This window comes from Procambarus clarkii, chromosome 11 (genome assembly GCF_040958095.1).
Source record: "Procambarus clarkii isolate CNS0578487 chromosome 11, FALCON_Pclarkii_2.0, whole genome shotgun sequence".
Classification (NCBI taxonomy): Eukaryota; Metazoa; Arthropoda; class Malacostraca; order Decapoda; family Cambaridae; genus Procambarus; species Procambarus clarkii.
In genome coordinates, this window is record NC_091160.1 from 28,086,808 (window position 1) to 28,107,420 (window position 20,613).

Consider the following 20,613-nt stretch of genomic DNA (forward strand, 5'->3'; position numbering starts at 1 on the left):
CTCTCTCTCTCTCTCTCTCACAAGATGTGTATTGTCTCTCTCTCTCTCTCTCTCTCTCTCTCTCTCTCTCTCTCTCTCTCTCTCTCTCTCTCTCTCTCTCTCTCTCTCTCTCTCTCTCTCTCTCTCACAAGATGTGTATTGTGTCTCTCTCTCTCTCTCTCTCTCTCTCTCTCTCTCTCTCTCTCTCACACACAAGATGTGTATTGTGTCTCACAAGGTGGCTGTCTCTCTCTCTCTCTCTCTCTCTCTCTCTCTCTCTCTCTCTCTCTCTCTCTCTCTCTCTCTCTCTCTCTCTCTCTCTCTCTCTCTCTCTCTCTCTCTCTCATATGATGTGGGTTGTGTCTTACAAGGTGGCTCTCTCTCACAAGATGCGTGTTGTGTCTTACAAGGTGGCTATCTCTCTCTCTCTCTCTCTCTCTCTCTCTCTCTCTCTCTCTCTCTCTCTCTCTCTCTCTCTCTCTCTCTCTCTCTCTCTCTCTCTCTCTCTCTCTCTTTCATATGATGTGGGTTGTGTCTCACAAGGTGGCTCTCTCTCTCATATGATGTGGGTTGTGTCTCACAAGGTGGCTCTCTCTCTCACATGATGTGGGTTGTGTCTCACAAGGTGGCTCTCTCTCTCACAAGATGTGTGTTGTCTCTCACAAGATGAGTTTAGGTTAAAGGAAATGACAACAAAATCTCTTTTATACTAATGTGTTAAGTGCACAAACGCTTCAGGTGTAAGGGCTGAGACGCCTTTGAAGATGTAAAGTACTATGCGATCAGACAAAACAGGCTTAAGGTGATATTGACCTTACACTTAAGGGGGCCCTGTTATTGAGGAGTATTTTTTTTACGAAATATGAAATATAATGAAAATTTTTAAACAAATCTCCCATTATTTGGCATCAGCGTTGTGAAAATTTCATCCAAATATGTTAAGAAATGGATTTTTTTTACGAATGTTTTAAAAATAAATGTGTGTGCGACGGGTGGCGACCCCTACCGATAGTTACGATAACACCTCCTATATACTGGCTATCAGGAATAAAGAGATGCAAGCACCTGTCCGATGCACAAAGAAGAAAAGTAGTAGTAAGTAGGGTCCACAAAGTGGATATGCAGCTGGTGCCACCTGGAGGGCCAGATGTCACATGTAATAAGGAGTTAGTATGTTATTATGCTGTATTTTATTATATATCATATAAATATATTATCCAATGGCAATATTTCTTGTGTTCCCTTGTTCGGAAGGCTGACAATCACTTTTTTTTTACATATTCGAATATGAATGCCAAGTATTGTTTATTAAAACATTCAAGAAAATTCATTAATTAGAACTACCATATTCATTGTCGAAAACTTCATCTTCAATTATCTCTAAAACAGGAATTTGAACTTTAAGACAGCTTAAAAAATTCAGTTTCTGACTGATTCTCGCCATTTTTACATTTAATGTGCAAAGTTCTTAGTTCTAAGGTTTCTTCCAGAGCGTTTATTCATAAATCTTTAAATTGGAGAGTTATAAATTTTGTGCATCTAAATTTTTCACATATATGGAAGACCATATTGAAAAAAATGTTTTACAGTAAACTATATCCTCAAACAATATTTTTTCTTGAGGAACATGAACGTTATATACCATTCTGAGACCAGAATAAATAAAATAACACTTGGTAACATATTAATATTTTGAAATTTTGAATTTTGTAAATTTTTTCTATAATATTTTTAACTTTTGTTCTGTTCATGGTATGATGTTGTTCCAATAGGAAACGTTGGAACATTTACCACAAAGATGTTATTCACTCAAAAATTTTGTGTGTTTGAAAAAATATCGATGAACAGTCACTGGGCCCTTAACTTTAGTTAAGGAAAAATTAGATTAGTTTATTAAAAGTTGTTCAATGTACACCAATATTTTTTGACTAGTTGTATATGAAAAGGGCTGCAATTGTTCCAAGTTTCAATACTGCAGCCTAAATAGAAAGGGAGAGTTAATTTTCTTTTGTTTTTTCAACGAATATTACACATTTTCAAGTGTGTATATACAACCACACATTTCAGATATAATCATTCTGTGACATCTTTCTGACACATTAGCATATAATAAAGGATCAGAAGTTGGTGATTTTCCAAAACATGTTTAGTTTTTCTAATACAGATAGTCAAATTCCCCCCAAATAATATGCAAAAGTAACTTGTTTTTGCTATTATAAAATCAATAAATGAACTTAGGAAAAAATGCTTTATACCGATCTGTAGAGACATAAACTGTACATATAAGGTGTAAGTTTCATGTAAATTGAATAAAAAATGAAAGAGTTATATGAACGTTTATGTTACTTGAAATAAATTAGTAAAAAATAAAGTCTAAGGTGCTGCCATCTGTGGCTGAGGTTGACATCAAACAATTTCCTCCACAATTTGCACCCTTACAGATAGGCTTACGTGCAGTCAGGTGTATAAGTTTCATGCAAATCGTCTGATAAACAAATAAGAAAAATAAAATAAAATTAACTTAATTTTTTTAATAAAACCCATTTTAATTTTTTAAATATATGCTATTGTAATAGCTGAGAGTCATAGACATGATTTCAGTTGACAATTGTGTTTGATAACCGCTTTTAACCATTTTGGAAATGTTTTGAACCTTATTCAATATTTTTTTTCTCCCTTCCTATTTATGCTACGATGCTAAGACTTGGACCCGATGAAACGCTTTTCATATACAACTCGTCAAAAAAAGTTTGATTGAAATCGAACAATTAAAAAAAACAACCTATTGGCCCCCTAAGGAAATGACAACAAAATATATTTTATACCAATATCCTATGTCAACAAATGCTGAGACCCCTTTGAAGATGTAAAGTACTATGTGATCAGACGAAGTTGCTTAGAGGATCATTATTGTGAGAAAATTTTACCCACTATATCTATATTATTATCTAAGAAATGGGGTATTTCTATATCATATCTAAATCATAACAAAATCATATCAGAATCACTGCAGATTCATTATACATCTGGATCTTAGATGACAATGCCACCTATGATTACGTACAGCCATAGCGCCTACGTGACTTGGTGCATGATTTATCGAGGATCCTGAAGCTTCGAGAAAGATTTCTTAATTAAAAAACTATTGGAACAATGCAATTGATTTCCAGTATGGATTAAATCAAATCCTTAATAAGAATGAATAGTACTAGCAAGTACTACTTATAATCTTTAAATCTTATATCAAATTATATTATAATCACATCTAATTTCAATCATATGTCTAGACAGTAAAAGTAATCAATCAATATACATTGAAAGCTACCCTCTCTAGGGAGGGAGGAGTCACCTCGGGAACCAAGCGACCTACGGGGGCGCCCCGAGGGAGAGCGTTTTGTTTACTAACAGAGTGACAACGTGGGATGGTGCCTTGCGAACATTAATTTGTAAAGGACACCATAATAACATATCTTTATCATCAGTGATTACCCTCTAGAACTGGGGGAGTACCTGGACAATATCTACATGGAAAAATTCCTAGTACTATACCTAAATACTAGTTTACCGTAAACTATATTCTCAAACAATATTTTTCGTTGAGGAACATGCACGTTATATACAATTCTGAGACCAGAATGAATAAAATAACAATTGGTAACATTTGAATATTTTGAGAAGTATTTCCTAACATATTAGAGTGGAGCACACAAAGTATCGCCGTCTCCACCTCCACCATCATCACCTATCTTAGCTTACTGCAAACACAATTATGGACATAATCCATTAGCAACGCTACCAGAACAACATACAGCAAAGTGGTGACATAAAATATAGTGCCTAAACTCTACAAAGAGTTATCCAGTCTGGCTACTTGTCAGACAGGCACTCGGCACTAAGACATAAGTATATTTATTGTTATTTAGAGTGTTAATTGGCCAATTGCATGCTTTTATAACCTCAATATATCCAATAAGTCTGTTTATCGTTAAAGGGTGAGGCAATGTCTCATATTTCAGTGAGTATTTATTACTATTGTAGTGCAAGAATCTCTTCCAATTCACCAGACACTTGTGAGATTCACTGCTTTATAAGTGTCCCTTGTCTAAGAAAGGATTAAGTCGAGCTGACTCAACCTCTTCATATATATATTGAATATATCTATATATATATATATATATATATATATATATATTTGAACATGTAAATTAAGTTAACAATTGCTTGCTTAGTTATCTTTAATTTTTAATATAAGTGTATCTAATTGAATATAATCTTTTTTACTTGGTTCACTAGTACTTAGACTATATTTAAGGTCATTTAATATCATACTTCTACAATTTAAATTATTGTGTTTATAGTATAAGAATATATTGGCTGTTATAGTTATGGTGCTAGGCTAAACTGTGTACATGTTTAGATTCCTGATTTAAACAGAACCAGTGTTGAGTTATATAACTGAATTAATAAATCTTATTCTTATATTAACAATACAAGCTGATGTGAGGTACTTGTTTTCAGATGGATTGTGGATCTTCAATCAACTTCTCCATTCACTCCCACCTGCCCCTTACAGCCCACAGTCTGTCATTAGGAAAAAGAAGAGCTAGGATTTACGACCCTAGCTAGAAACTTTAGTTGAATAAATTTTGCTTACAGTAATTTTTATTTTAGCTCAGTACAAGTCCCTATAATTTCTCCTCTCACATTAATCCCCGTAGGTTTTCCCACAATTATGTCCTGGTAATTACCATTGTCAGACAGACTGTCACACAACCGCTGACAGTCTTTGACCGCTCCAGAGAAAAGAGCAGGTGGGACGAGGGATCGCACTAGTTTATGACAAACATTTTATCACCCAGCTACCTGCACTCCAGAGATGCTGTTGCTGATTTGTGTGTGTGTGTGTGTGTGTGTGTGTGTGTGTGTGTGTGTGTGTGTGTGTGTGTGTGTGTGTGTGTGTGTGTGTGTGTGTGTGTGTGTGTGTGTGTACTCACCTAGTTGTACTCACCTAGTTGTGTTTGCGGGGGTTGAGCTCTGGCTCTTTGGTCCCGCCTCTCAACCGTCAATCAACAGGTGTACAGATTCATGAGCCTTTCGGACTCTGTCATATCTACACTTGAAACTGTGAATGGAGTCAGCCTCCACCACATCACTTCCTAATGCATTCCATTTGTCAACCACTCTGACACTAAAAAAGTTCTTTCTAATATCTCTGTGGCTCATTTGGGCACTCAGTTTCCACCTGTGTCCCCTTGTGCGTGTTCCCCTTGTGTTAAATAGACTGTCTTTATCTACCCTATCAATCCCCTTCAGAATCTTGAATGTGGTGATCATGTCCCCCCTAACTCTTCTGTCTTCCAGCGAAGTGAGGTTTAATTCCCGTAGTCTCTCCTCGTAGCTCATACCTCTCAGCTCGGGTACTAGTCTGGTGGCAAACCTTTGAACCTTTTCCAGTTTAGTCTTATCCTTGACTACATACGGACACCATGCTGGGGCTGCATACTCCAGGATTGGCCTGACAAAATATTGTGTTTGGTGTGTGTGTGTGTGTGTGTGTGTGTGTGTGTGTGTGTGTACTCACCTAGTTGTGCTTGTGGGGGTGCAGCTCTGGCTTTTTGGTTCCGCCTCTCAATTGTCAATCAACTGGTGTACAGATTCCTGAGCCTACTGGGCTCTATCACATCTTCATTTGAAACTGTGTATGGAGTCAGCCGCACCACATCACTGACTAATGCATTCTATATGTTATTTTCTCGGACACTGAAAAAGTTCTTTCTAACTTCCATCTGGCTAATTTGGGTACTCAGTTTCTACCTGTGTCCCCTTGTTCACATTCCCCCCGTGTTAAACAGTTTATCTTTATCTATCCTGTCAATTCCTTTGAGAATTTTGTAGGTAGTAATCATGTCTCCCCTTACTCTTCGGTCTTCCAGTGTCGTGAGGTGCATTTCCTGCTGCCTGTCCTCGTAATTCATGCCTCTTGTTCCGGGACTAGCTTAGTATCTCTGAACTTTATCCAGCTTCGTCTTGAGCTTGACAAGTTTTTTTTTGTGTACTCACCTATTTGTGTTTGCAGGGGTTTAGCTTTGATTCTTTGGTCCCGCCTCTCAACCGTCAATCAACTGGTGTACAGATTCCTGAGCCTACTGGGCTCTATCATATCTACATTTAAAACTGTGTATAGAGTCAGCCTCCACCTCATCACTACCTAATGCATTCCACCTATTAACTACTGTGACACTGAAAAAGTTCTTTCAAACATCTCTGTGGCTCATTTGGGTACTCAGTTTCCATCTGTGTACCTTTGTACGCGTACCACCAGTGTTGAATAGTTTATCCTAGTCTACCGTGTCAATTCCCCTGAAGATTGTGTAGGTAGTGATCATGTCTTCCCTTACTCTTCTGTCTTCCAGTGTCGTAAGGTGCATTTGCCGCAGCCTTTCCTCATAACTCATGCCTCTTAGTTTTGGTACTAGTCTAGTAGCATATCTCGGAATTTTTTCCAGTTTCGTCTTGTGCTTGACAAGATACGGGCTCCATGCTGAGGCCGCACACTCCAGGATTGGTTTTTCATATGTGGTGTACAAAATTCTGAATGATTCCTTACACAGGTTCCTGAAGGCTGTTCTGATGTTAGCCAGCCATGCATATGCAGCGGACGTAATTATTTTTATGTGGGCTTCAGGAGACAGGTTTGGTGTGATATCAATTCCTAGATCTTTCTCTCTATCCGTTTCATGAGGCACTTCATCTACTATTCTATATCCTGTATCTGGCCTCCTGTTGCTACCGTCTAGTTTCATTACTTTGCATTTACTCGGGTTGAACTTTAGCAGGCATTTGTTAGACCATTCGTTCAGTCTGTCTAGATCATCTTGCAGTCTCTTACTATCATCTTCTCTTTCAGTCCTCCTCATAAGTTTTGCATCATCAGCAAACATTGAGAGAAACGAGTCTATACCCTCTGGGAGATCATTTACATGCATGAAAAACAGTATAAGTCCAAGGACTGACCCCTGCGGGACTTCACTGGTGACGTCTCGCCAATCTGAGACCTCACCCATCACAGTTACTCGTTGTCTTCTGTTGCTTAGGTACTCCCTTATCCAATGGAGTACCTTCTCTTTCACTCCAGCCTGCATCTCCAGCTTTTTCACTAGCCTCTTGTGTGGTAATGTGTCAAAAGCTTTCTTGCAATCAAAAAATATGCAGTCTGCCCATCCCTCTCTTTCTTTCCTGATATTTGTTGCCTGGTCGTAGAATTCAATTAACCATGTGAGGCAGGACTTGCCATCCCTGAACCAATGTTGATGGGTTGTCACGAAGTCCTTTCTCTCCAGATGTGTTACTAGTTTTTTTCTCACGCTCTTCTCCATCACCTTGCATGGTATTGTTAAGGACACTGGGCTGTAGTTCAGTGCCTCTTGTCTGTCACACTTTTTGTATATTGGGACCACATTAGCCGTCTTCCATATTTCTGGTAGGTCTCCCGTTTCCAGTGACCTTCTATACACTATGGAGAGTGGCAAGCAAATCGCTTCTGCACACTCTTTCAATACCCATGGTGAGATTCCGTCTGGGCCAACAGTCTTTCTCACGTCTAGATCCTCTTGACCTCATCTCTTGTAATTTCGAACCTTTCCAAGGCCGCCTGGTTTACTGCCACCTCTCCTAGCGCAGTGATTTCTCCTTGTTCTATTGTGAAGACCTCCTGGAACCACTTGTTGAGTTCTTCACACACTTCTTTGTCATTCTCTGTGTACCTGGGCTCTCCCGTTTTAAGTTTCATCACCTGTTCCTTCACTGTTGTTTTCCTCCTCATGTGACTGAGTAGTAGCTTCGGTTCAATCTTGGTTGTATTAGCTACATAATTTTCATACCTTTCATCAGCTTCTCTTCTCACACCAACATACTCGTTCTTGGTTCTCTGATATTTCTTTCTACTGTCTGGTGTTCTGTTATTTCGGAAGTTCCTCCATGCTCTTTTGTTCAGTTCCTTTGCTTCCATACATGCTCTATTAAACCATGGATTCTTCTTTTGCTTCTGTGTGTGTGTGTGTGTGTTTGTGTGTGTGTGTGTGTGTGTGTGTGTGTGTGTTTGTGTGTGTGTGTGTGTGTGTGTGTGTGTGTGTGTGTGTGTGTGTGTGTGTGTGTGTGTGTGTGTGTGTGTGTGTGTGTGTGTGTGTGTGTGTGTGTGTGTGTTTTGAGAGAGTTTTGTGTTTCATCTCCCTTCCTTCTTGCCTACTACCCTCACCGCCCCCCCCTTCATTCCGTCTCTGTACCCTGCCCCATCTTTGTTCTATGATTATAATTGCTTCTCGCTCATCTCATTTTGAGAGTAGACCCTTTTAAATCCCCTTAATGCTTTGAGAACTCTGTTCTTTTCAATTCAGTAGGATTCTTGGAGTTGCTTTATTCATAAATATCTGTTTCAGTGATCGACGTTTACTGTTTTCTCGGGCTACAGTATACGACCCCAGTTTCTTCATTTCTATCAAATTACATTCAGGCTCTCCAAGGTGTAGACCTCTCAAGAGCTATGGGACATATTATCTATCTAACTACATATGATTTGCGCCTTGGTTACTTCTGCTTTACACACGTAGTACCTGAATGATTATCATTCTCTCCTTTTAGAATTATCCTCTTTTGCTGTTCTTTCATCGACTGTGAATTGATTGTGATATTGCTTTGTTTGAAGAGCAATAGCAATCATCTTTTTTTCGACTTCACTGTGGCAATTGACAACTTGGGCCCACGTGGTGTCATTCAAAGGGTTCAGAAATTCAACTGTAACTTCAGTTGTTGCTGGTCACTCGTGCCACAGGCTATCCTTTCTCATTGTCTTCTTCGTTTGAGGTTAGCTCAGATCATCTTCCAATTTTCTTATTTTTAACCCATTTTGCATCTAGTTCCTGAATTTGTATTCTCCCAAAGTACTCTCATTTTCTCAATTTCCACATGCCAAAAACTTTAGCCATCCACCTCTTGCTTCACTGTTCTCTCCTGAACTGTATTGCTCGGTTACCACCTCCCTGATTTTGAAATTCTGTATTTCTTCTGTAATTTTGGTAATTTTTACTTCTAAATTTCTCACCTAAATCCTCAACCTGCCTCTTGAAGTTATCGTTCATCATCATTATCACCTGATTCCTCCTTTGGTCAGTGTCCTCCCTCTGCCTCTTTATTTGCTTCGTCATGTGTTCCCTCTTCTTAGGAATAAACATTTTTTGCTTTGTCCATTATCTTCGTTGGGATTTTCTCCTGCTCCCGATTTTGTTCCCATCATCTTCCATGCAATGTTTGCTCTCCTCTGTCATGGGTTAATGTCAATTCAGAGACACGTATCTTTTGTGGATGTATAAGGATATAGATTGTGAGAGTTAGGGAGAGGCAGGTTGAAGTGTGGGAGGCAGGGTGGGGGTGGGTTAGAACTGGGATATAGCAGGGAAGAAGCAGAGATGGAGAGAGGCCCAGCTGCGGGGGGGGGGGGGGGAGGATAAACAACTTTGTGGTGAGAATGGATTGGGGAAAACAATAGATCCTCAAGATAGAGTGAAGGTGGATAGAGGGAGCGGGTGACAAAGCAAGGGGGGAGACAGGGCAAGGGGGAGAGGTGAACAGAATGCGGGACAAAGCGAGGGGGACAGAGTGGAGGGATCAGGATGAGGGCAGTTTAGAAAGAAGGCTTCAAAAGACCCTTACCCTCTAAGGCTCCCAAACGTCATAAGGTCAATTAAGCCCATACCTCCAAAGTCCCATGAACCACGAATGGTCTAGAGCTTCGCATGCCCTTACCTACACCTAGAGCTCAATAAGCTCAGGAATCTGTACAACAGTTGATTGAGAGTTGAGAGGCGGGACCATAGAGCCAGAGCTCAACCGCCGCAACCACAACTAGGTGAGAACACAGGCTCTAGACCTACACCGGCTCTAGAGCGTAACAAGTCTCCACCTACACAGGTCCTGGAGCCACTATCACACGTCAATGTAAATATTAATGATAATTAATTGTTATCAGGAGCGAGCGCTAATCAGTTATGACAATATAGGACATGGAAGTGCAAGGACAGGAGGAAGGTGGGGTTATGAGGACAGGAGGAAGGTGGGGTTATGAGGACAGGAGGAAGGTGAGGTTATGAGGACAGGAGGAAGGTGGGGTTATGAGGACAGGAGGAAGGTGGGGTTATGAGGACAGGAGGAAGGTGGGGTTATGAGGACAGGAGAAAGGTGAGGTTATGAGGACAGGAGGAAGGTTGGGTTATGAGGACAAGATGAAGGTGGGGTTATGAGGACAGGAGGAAGGTGGGGTTATGAGGACAGGACGAAGGTGGGGTTATGAGGACAGGAGGAAGGTGGGGTTATGAGGACAGGAGGAAGGTGGGGTTATGAGGACAGGAGGAAGGTGGGGTTATGAGGACAGGACGAAGGTGGGGTTATGAGGACAGGAGGAAGGTGGGGTTATGAGGACAGGAGGAGAGCTGGGTTAGGAGGATGGAGGAAAGGATCAGAACAAATTACGTTATCACTTGCAGTTGGTCGAATATTGCTACCAATTAGCATTACATAAAGACATTAGAGATATTCTGGTCACCCATCAGTGAAGGTGTTCACCCAGCAGTGAATGTGTTCACCCAGCAGTGAATGTGTTCACCCAGCAGTGAATGTGTTCACCCAGCAGTAAATGTGTTCACCCAGCAGTGAATGTGTTCACCCAGCAGTGAATGTGTTCACCCAGCAGTGAATGTGTTCACCCATCAGTGAATGTGTTCACACATCAGTGAATGTGTTCACCCAGCAGTGAATGTGTTCACCCAGCAGTGAATGTGTTCACCCATCAGTGAATGTGTTCACCCATCAGTGAATGTGTTCGCCCAGCAGTGAATGTGTTCACCCAGCAGTGGATATTTTCACCCAGCAGTGGATGTGTTCACCCAGCAGTGAATGTGTTCACCCAGCAGTGGATGTGTTCACCCAGCAGTGAATGTGTTCACCCAGCAGTGAATGTCTTCACCCAGCAGTGAATGTGTTCACCCAGCAGTGGATGTCTTCACCCAGCAGTGAATGTGTTCACCCAGTAGTGGATGTGTTCACCCAGCAGTGAATGTGTTCACCCAGCAGTGGATGTGTTCACCCAGCAGTGAATGTGTTCACCCAGCAGTGAATGTCTTCACCCAGCAGTGAATGTCTTCACCCAGCAGTGAATGTCTTCACCCAGCAGTGAATGTCTTCACCCAGCAGTGAATGTCTTCACCCAGCAGTGAATGTCTTCACCCAGCAGTGAATGTCTTCACCCAGCAGTGAATGTCTTCACCCAGCAGTGAATGTCTTCACCCAGCAGTGAATGTCTTCACCCAGCAGTGAATGTCTTCACCCAGCAGTGGATTTGTTCACCCAGCAGTGAATGTCTTCACCCAGCAGTGAATGTCTTCACCCAGCAGTGAATGTCTTCACCCAGCAGTGAATGTCTTCACCCAGCAGTGGATTTGTTCACCCAGCAGTGAATGTCTTCACCCAGCAGTGAATGTCTTCACCCAGCAGTGGATTTGTTCACCCAGCAGTGAATGTCTTCACCCAGCAGTGAATGTCTTCACCCAGCAGTGAATGTCTTCACCCAGCAGTGAATGTCTTCACCCAGCAGTGGATTTGTTCACCCAGCAGTGAATGTCTTCACCCAGCAGTGAATGTCTTCACCCAGCAGTGGATTTGTTCACCCAGCAGTGAATGTCTTCACCCAGCAGTGAATGTCTTCACCCAGCAGTGGATTTGTTCACCCAGCAGTGAATGTCTTCACCCAGCAGTGAATGTCTTCACCCAGCAGTGAATGTCTTCACCCAGCAGTGAATGTCTTCACCCAGCAGTGGATTTGTTCACCCAGCAGTGAATGTCTTCACCCAGCAGTGAATGTCTTCACCCAGCAGTGGATTTGTTCACCCAGCAGTGAATGTCTTCACCCAGCAGTGAATGTCTTCACCCAGCAGTGAATGTCTTCACCCAGCAGTGAATGTCTTCACCCAGCAGTGAATGTCTTCACCCAGCAGTGAATGTCTTCACCCAGCAGTGAATGTCTTCACCCAGCAGTGAATGTCTTCACCCAGCAGTGAATGTCTTCACCCAGCAGTGAATGTCTTCACCCAGCAGTGAATGTCTTCACCCAGCAGTGAATGTCTTCACCCCGGTGAAGCCGGTCGGCCGAGCGGACAGCACGCTGGACTTGTGATCCTGTGGTCCTGGGTTCGATCCCAGGCGCCGGCGAGAAACATTGGGCAGAGTTTCTTTCACCCTATGCCCCTGTTACCTAGCAGTAAAATAGGTACCTGGGTGTTAGTCAGCTGTCACGGGCTGCTTCCTGGGGGTGGAGGCCTGGTCGAGGACCGGGCCGCGGGGACACTAAAAAGCCCCGAAATCATTTCAAGATAACCTCAAGAAGATAACCCAGCAGTGTATGGTTACTTGTTTGTTAAACGATTTGGCGGATCGTATTTCGGGAGAACTTAACATTACGGACCTGCCCAAAGCGCTACGCGTGCTAGTGGCTATACAATCACGCAAGAACTCTAGAATATATAAACGAAATACAATAAAATAACATTATTCTGATAGCAGATAAAATAGTTTTAATGCTCAACACTGTCCCTTCCCGATTCATACTGGATTCGAACCTGGGTGTTCATGCGTACTTGCCAGAGACCATATCTTCTCGGCTACCAAACCCCCCCCCCCAAAAAAAATAAACCTACTTGAAGATCCACCAAAAAATAAAAGGTGTTCCTCCTTAAGTCACTCCAGAATGTCTCCCGGGCGGTGGTAATGACCGTCTGAGGGACGCCCGTCGTCTCCTGTCAATATACTTTGGCTTCAACAGGAAAAAACAACCAGATAGTAAACCAGATAAACCAAGATAGTAAACCAAAAGATGTTCTGTTGCAAATATTGCAGAAACTACTGCAATGGAAACTCAGGTTTACACACATAATTACCAGAAAAATATATATATATTTATATATATAAATAAAATATTAATAATTAATGTTACTTACCTCAGCTAAAATGGGGCTATGAGACGCGACGTTGCCAAGTGTCCAGGTAATGTTGGGGTGGGGGCGAGATCCGGCAACGAGGCAGGATATATGGTACTCCTTCCCGACCCTTAATGATTTTGGGGGATCCTCCAGCCTGGTGAGCAGCGGACGCACTACGGGGGAGAGAAGGAGAGAGAGGGGAGAGAGAGGGGAGAGAGAAGGGGGAGGGGAGAAGCAAAGTGCCCCAACGTTACATATCACTCCATTATGAATACTCTCCATCCCCAGCTAACACTCAACCAAACCTCAACTATGAGAACTCAACCCACACACCAGCTGGGCGTGATTCACGAAGCAGTTACGCAAGTACTTACGAGCCTAAACATCTTTTCTCGATATTTGGCGACTTTGTTTACAATTATTAAACAGTTAATGAGCTCCGAAGCACTAGGAGGCTGTTTATAACAATAACAACAGTTGATTGGGAAGTTTTCATGCTTGTAAACTGTTTAATAAATGTAACCAAAGCCGTCAAAGATTGAGGAAAGATGTACACGTTCGTAAGTACTTGCGTAAATACTTCGTGAATCTGGCCCCAGATGAGGATACGACGACGACGACGACCCTGGAGGAGAGAGAGAAACTTCTCTCTTTCATCGACGTTTCGGTCCGTCCTGGACCTACATCATCAGTCAAGTCGACCATTATCACAATCGACATGATAATGGTCCAGGACAGACCGAAACGTCGTCGTCTCCTCATATTGTGGTATAGTTCTCATAACCTTATGAAATACTCATAATCGAGCTACTTAACTATGCTCATATGAAACGTTTGATCTACGCTGCGTCAACATGATCAAACTGTTAACGGTTTCTTGTCATTACAATAATCAAACGTTTGTAATGTAACGTTCGTAATAACATAAACAGACGTTAACACAACTCGGGATCATAGTTGGATAAACGTTTATTCAACGTTTATTAAACGTTGCTCGAAGTTGTTGCGAGCCCTGGGTATAAATTGCTATGATGTAACCTGTAACCTAAACGTCATTTTTACGTATATTAAATCATTACTAACGTTGAAATAACGGAAAATAATAAGGTTGAGTTGTGTGTTTGCCTGGTATGTATTATAAGTAAATATTAAAATTTATAATATAAATTAATACTAAAATGTGTAGCATAAGTAATTTTAGATATAGGGCTAAGGAATCTCTAGATAATAATAATAATAATAATAATATATTGGTAATGTCTCCTCACATATTATGAGACATGTAATGTTTCTATCACATAATAACTATACTAACAATAATTATTCTAATTATAATAATAATAATTATTATAGCTATAATATCTCTAATAATAATAATAATAATAATAATAATAATAATAATAATAATAATAATAATAATAATAATAATAACAATAATAATACTAATTTTGATTCACATAACAAAATATTCCAGAGGGGTCTCATAAAATTTACAATAAATAAAATTTACACTTTAACTGGGACGACGGTGTTCCAGCTATAGGGGAACTTGGCTGAGAATGTGGGGGATATATCTGAGATGATCTCTCTCTCTCTCTCTCTCTCTCTCTCTCTCTCTCTCTCTCTCTCTCTCTCTCTCTCTCTCTCTCTCTCTCTCTCTCTCTCTCTCTCTCTCTCTCTCTCTCTCTCTCTCTCTCTCTCTCTCTCTCTCTCTCAAGTGTCAGTTGTGATCATAGCATTGAGGGCTATGCAGACAAGTCATGCTAATGTTCGATTAAAACACAGTTAGATAATTCAACTGTGTTCCTGATTTGCAGTTTGGTAAAGGAACTGGGTTCCTGATTCACTGTTGGGTAATACTACCAAATAATGCAACTATGCACTTGATTCACAGTTAAGTAATAGTTGTAAGTAATAGTGTTGCAGAGATAGTGACCAGTAATTTGGCTGCATTGCTGAGGCAGCTAATCTGATCCTCTTGCACAGTTGGGATATATTACTATTGAGCTGAGGTAAAATAGGGATATGTTGTTTTTGAGCTTAGGTAAAGTTGGGATATATTGATTTTTAACTTAGATAAAGTTGGGATATGTTACGTTTGAGCTTAGGTAAAGTTGGCTTAAGTTATTTTTGAGCTTGGATCGAGGTGGGTCATATTGATGTCAGCTTGTGTAGAATTAGAGCATGTTATCTTTCACCACAAGTCATATTCGGGCGTGGAACATTTTGAGCTTGGGCACAGGTCGAGTGTGGGCTACTTTTGAGAGTGGGTATGGCTAGAGCATGTTATATTCAATTATAATTAGGTAAATTAGGTAAGAATTGGGTAAAATAGAAGCATGTTACTTCTCAGCTTGGGTTGAGGTTAGGGTATGTTACATTTCATCTTGAACAGTAATGGGTATACTCATTTTGAGCTTGGGTAGTTTGGATAAATTCCTTTTCATTGTTGGTAGATATGGGGCATGTCTCTTGTGACCTTGGTTAGAGCTTGGCTACACTAGTTTGAGCTTAGGTAGAATTTGGCTACGCTAGTTAGAGCTTGGGTAGAATTGGAGTATATAAGTTTGAGCTTGGATGGTACTTGGGCGTGTTACTTTTCAGTGTGAGTAGATAATGGGGCGTGTCATTTATGAGCATGAGTAGAACTGCAACTGGGTACTTGGAGCGTGGATAAAATTTGGGAATGCTACTTTTCAGTTTAGAGTTGCGGCAATGTACTTTTGAGTTTGAATAGAATTAGGGCATTTTACTTTGAGCTTGGGTTGAATTGACACATTGGAACTTAGTTCCAGTTGGGGCACGTTACTTCAGTTTGGGTAGAGTTGGGGCAAGTTTTTTCCCGGCGCGGTACAGCAGGGTTTTATTATCATCTATCGAGTGCAGATATTTCTTGCTACTGTACTTCTGGAGCAGACTTGGTTCTTATTTCTGTATTCCTGGGACAAAGTCAGGTGCATTACTACATTATTTGATCAGGAGCGTAGCGTGTTTCTGCTTCCAAGGACAATTGTTTAGCATTTTAGCTTTGATTCTTGTTCAGAAATGGGGCTTGATGCTGTTTTATTTGTTTATATAAATATACAATAAATTTTACATATATTCAAGAATTCTTACAGTCTTGTACAGCCACTAGCACGCACAGAGTTTCTGGCAAGTTCCTTAATCCTAATTTTTCCCGGATTACGACTCGCCAAATCGTTTAATTAACAACCAGGTACCCATTCGCTGCTGGGTGAACAGATGCCACAGTTAAGGATTGGCATCAAGTAAATCCTCCCAGGTCAGGATACGAACCCAGGCCCAAGCGCCCGCGAATCGCCGGGAGGGTGTTTTACCACTGTGCCACGGACACTTATTGAGACAGCGTCGGAGCGTACTATTCTGTTTCTTGGAAGATTAGAGTCATGTTGTTGTGATCGAAAACACAATAACTAGGGATTAGCTGTGTGTTCTGTGAACTAGGAACACAACAACGTGGCTTAGGGATTAATGGGCGGAAACTACGACAGGATAAGAACGTTGCTGTATGCGTGATATAGGAATGGGGCGTGACTGTATGCGTGATATAGGAATGGGGCGTGATATTGAGTTGCTGGGAGAAGGATGTGTTGTCGTGGTGTTCCAGAAAAAGAATTAGGAGCTTATTCTTGTGTTACATTAAACGAGATGTTTGTTAACGTATGACGTTATGGTTGAGAAGATGCAGTAACAAACGCAAGACAGTCTGGATCAGACGACACACCAACCAACACCACACAAAGTCTGGATCAGACGACACACCAACCAACACCACACAAAGTCTGGATCAGACTACACACCAACCAACACCACACAAAGTCTAGCTCAGAAGACACACTAACCAACACCACACAAAGTCTGGCTCAGACTACACACCAACCAACACCACACAAAGTCTGGATCAGACTACACACCAACCAACACCACACAAAGTCTGGCTCAGACTACACACCAACCAACACCACACAAAGTCTAGCTCAGAAGACACACTAACCAACACCACACAAAGTCTGGCTCAGACTACACACCAACCAACACCACACAAAGTCTGGCTCAGACGACACACCAACCAACACCACACAAAGTCTGGATCAGACGACACACCAACCAACACCACACAAAGTCTAGCTCAGAAGACACACCAACCAACACCACACCACAAAGTCTGGCTCAGACGACACACCAACCAACACCACACAATGTCTGGCTCAGACTACACACCAACCAACACCACACAAAGTCTAGCTCAGACGGCACACCAACCAACACCACACAAAGTCTGGCTCAGACTACACACCAACCAACACCACACAAAGTCTGGCTCAGACGGCACACCAACCAACACCACACAAAGTCTGGCTCAGACTACACACCAACCAACACCACACAAAGTCTGGCTCAGACGGCACATCAACCAACACCACACAAAGTCTGGCTCAGACTACACACCAACCAACACCACACAAAGTCTGGCTCAGACGGCACATCAACCAACACCACACAAAGTCTGGCTCAGACTACACACCAACCCACACCACACAAAGTCTGGCTCAGACTACACACCAACCAACACCACACAAAGTCTGGCTCAGACTACACACCAACCAACACCACACAAAGTCTGGCTCAGACGACACACCAACCAACACCACACAAAGTCTGGCTCAGATGACACACCAACCAACACCACACAAAGTCTGGCTCAGACGGCACACCAACCAACACCACACAAAGTCTGGCTCAGAAGACACACCAACCAACACCACACAAAGTCTCCTTACCGAGGACCTCCGACCAACACGACCTTCACAAGAATGGTCAATGTAGAACAATTAACATTTATATTTCAAACAAAACACCAGTCAGTTACAACAAAGAAGAGTCCAACAAAACTTTAATAACACGTAAGTGTCCAGCAGAACACCAGCCAATTACAACACGTAATTGTTTAGGCAAAACACCTGCCAATTACAATATGTGATAGTACCAGCCAATTACATCACATCAGAGTGCATGTAGAACACCAGTCAATTACAACAAATATGAGTGCATGTAGAACACCAGCCAATCAAAATCCGAAGCAAATATATCATACGAAGCCACTAATAAAGACCGATACAGTTCTAGTTGGACTTAACCGGAGTACAGAAGAAGAACACCTGTATTTTACACAAATGTGCTCATTTAGATAAGCCCTACAAATCTGAGTTGTGACAAACACGTTTAACTGAGGACAGGACAAGTTGATTTATAGGTGTACCAACTCCACGCATTGAAGACTGGTCTAGACAGGACTCCACATACTCAAAGACTGGTCTAGACAGGACTCCACATACCCAGACACGACTGGCCTACTATGGACTCCACACACTCAGACAAGACTGGTTTACACAGCACTCAATACACTCAGACAAGACTGGTCTAGACTGGACCCCTCAAACAAAACTGTACTGGACACTCAAACAAGAGACTGATCTATACAGGACCAATCCAATATACACCAATAACATACGCAGCCGCCGGCACACAAGAGAACACATTACAATATCAACGAATTTAAATGAAAATGTGTATTTAATAAGTGATAATTTTAATTCGTGAACGACACCAAGTTTGCTTCTAATTATAAGTAAACACAGAGATAAGAGGAAAGTTTTTTCCAGGTATTCGCTTGTCGTTATTGTTAGTGGACGATGTTAAAGGGGCTTAGCCTTTCACGTCTGTTTGTTTACCTCGAGAGTTTGGTACGACTTCGTCTAGTTAAAGTCTGGTGATGCTAGGTGGGTTATTATGGTTGGCTGAAGTTTATTGGGTTATTATGGTTGGCTGAAGTTTGGTGGGTTATTATGGTTGGCTGAAGTTTGGTGGGTTATTATGGTTGGCTGAAGTTTATTGGGTTATTATGGTTGGCTGAAGTTTGGTGGGTTATTATGGTTGGCTGAAGTTTGGTGGGTTATTATGGTTGGCTGAAGTTTGGTGGGTTATTATGGTTGGCTGAAGTTTGGTGGGTTATTATGGTTGGCTGAAGTTTATTGGGTTATTATGGTTGGCTGAAGTTTGGTGGGTTATTATGGTTGGCTGAAGTTTGGTGGGTTATTATGGTTGGCTGAAGTTTGGTGGGTTGTTATGGTTGGCTGAAGTTTGGTGGGTTGTTATGGTTGGCTGAAGTTTGGTGGGTTATTATGGTTGGCTGAAGTTTGGTGGGTTATTATGGTTGGCTGAAGTTTGGTGGGTTATTATGGTTGGCTGAAGTTTGGTGGGTTGTTATGGTTGGCTGAAGTTTGGTGGGTTATTATGGTTGGCTGAAGTTTATTGGGTTATTATGGTTGGCTGAAGTTTGGTGGGTTATTATGGTTGGCTGAAGTTTGGTGGGTTATTATGGTTGGCTGAAGTTTGGTGGGTTATTATGGTTGGCTGAAGTTTGGTGGGTTATTATGGTTGGCTGAAGTTTGGTGGGTTATTATGGTTGGCTGAAGTTTGGCGGGTTATTATGGTTGGCTGAAGTTTGGCGGGTTATTATGGTTGGCTGAAGTTTGGTGGGTTACTATGGTTGGCTGATATAATGGGTTATTGTGACTCATTTGAGCGTTTAGGAAATTAACGCCCTTTAGTAACCAATTTATAACTATAAATATCCATTCAGACTGAAAATCTAAATGTTTTGTCCAGCTGGTAACCGCGGCGAGGATTAGCCAATCACAGCAGTGTATATATATTTTTTCAATGGAAATATTCTGCATATTGTGTTGCTGCCATAAGTTATGATTATTCATTTATTAATTATTATGAATTTATAATGTATATCACAGTTATTCAAGACTGAACGATGCATTAATGCTATAATTTGGTAATGGGAGAGAGCCTCTTTATGCAGCGTTATGCTCAGTAGGCGATTGATGGATCAGACAAGATTATCTGGAACTCATTATCCAGTGATTGATGAATGAGCGTGCATTGTCTACCTCACACGGTGGCTGCTCATAATACACGGTGATAACCAGACGATCATTATACTCGGTGATAACCAGACGTTCATTATACACGGTGATAACCAGATAATCATTATACACGGTGATAGCCAGACAATCATTATACACGGTGATAACCAGACGATCATTGTACACGGTGATAACCAGACGATCATTATGCACGTTGATAACGAGACAATCATTATTCTCGGTGATAACCAGACGTTCATTATACACGGTGATAACCAGATAATCATTATACTCGGTGATAACCAAACGATCATTATACACGGTGATAACCAGACGATCATTATTCACAGTGATAACCAGACAATCATTATACACGGTGATAACCAGACGATCATTATTCACGGTGATAACCAGACGACCATTATTCACGGTGATAACCAGACACGGTGATCTTATTAAAATTCTTCACCATCCCTATCACTAAAATTTCCAACTTTCACTCTCACTAAAAACCTCAACTTTCACTCTCACTAAAAACCTCAACTTTCACTCTCACTAAAAACCTCAACATTCACTCTCATTAAAAACCTCAACTTTCACTCTCACTAAAAACCTCAACTTTCACTCTCACTAAAAACCTCAACTTTCACTCT

The 20,613-nt window shown here is 41.4% G+C and overlaps 1 protein-coding gene across 1 annotated transcript in view; it reads right to left on the reverse strand.

Annotated features, from left to right (window-relative positions):
• Positions 1-20,613, reverse strand: part of LOC123751042 (nephrin) — a 744,040-nt gene that overhangs the window by 347,277 nt on the left and 376,150 nt on the right. The window contains exon 7 of the mRNA XM_069322448.1: positions 13,020-13,174. Coding sequence (XP_069178549.1) covers positions 13,020-13,174 — 155 coding nt within the window. The remainder of the gene's footprint in view (positions 1-13,019; positions 13,175-20,613) is intronic.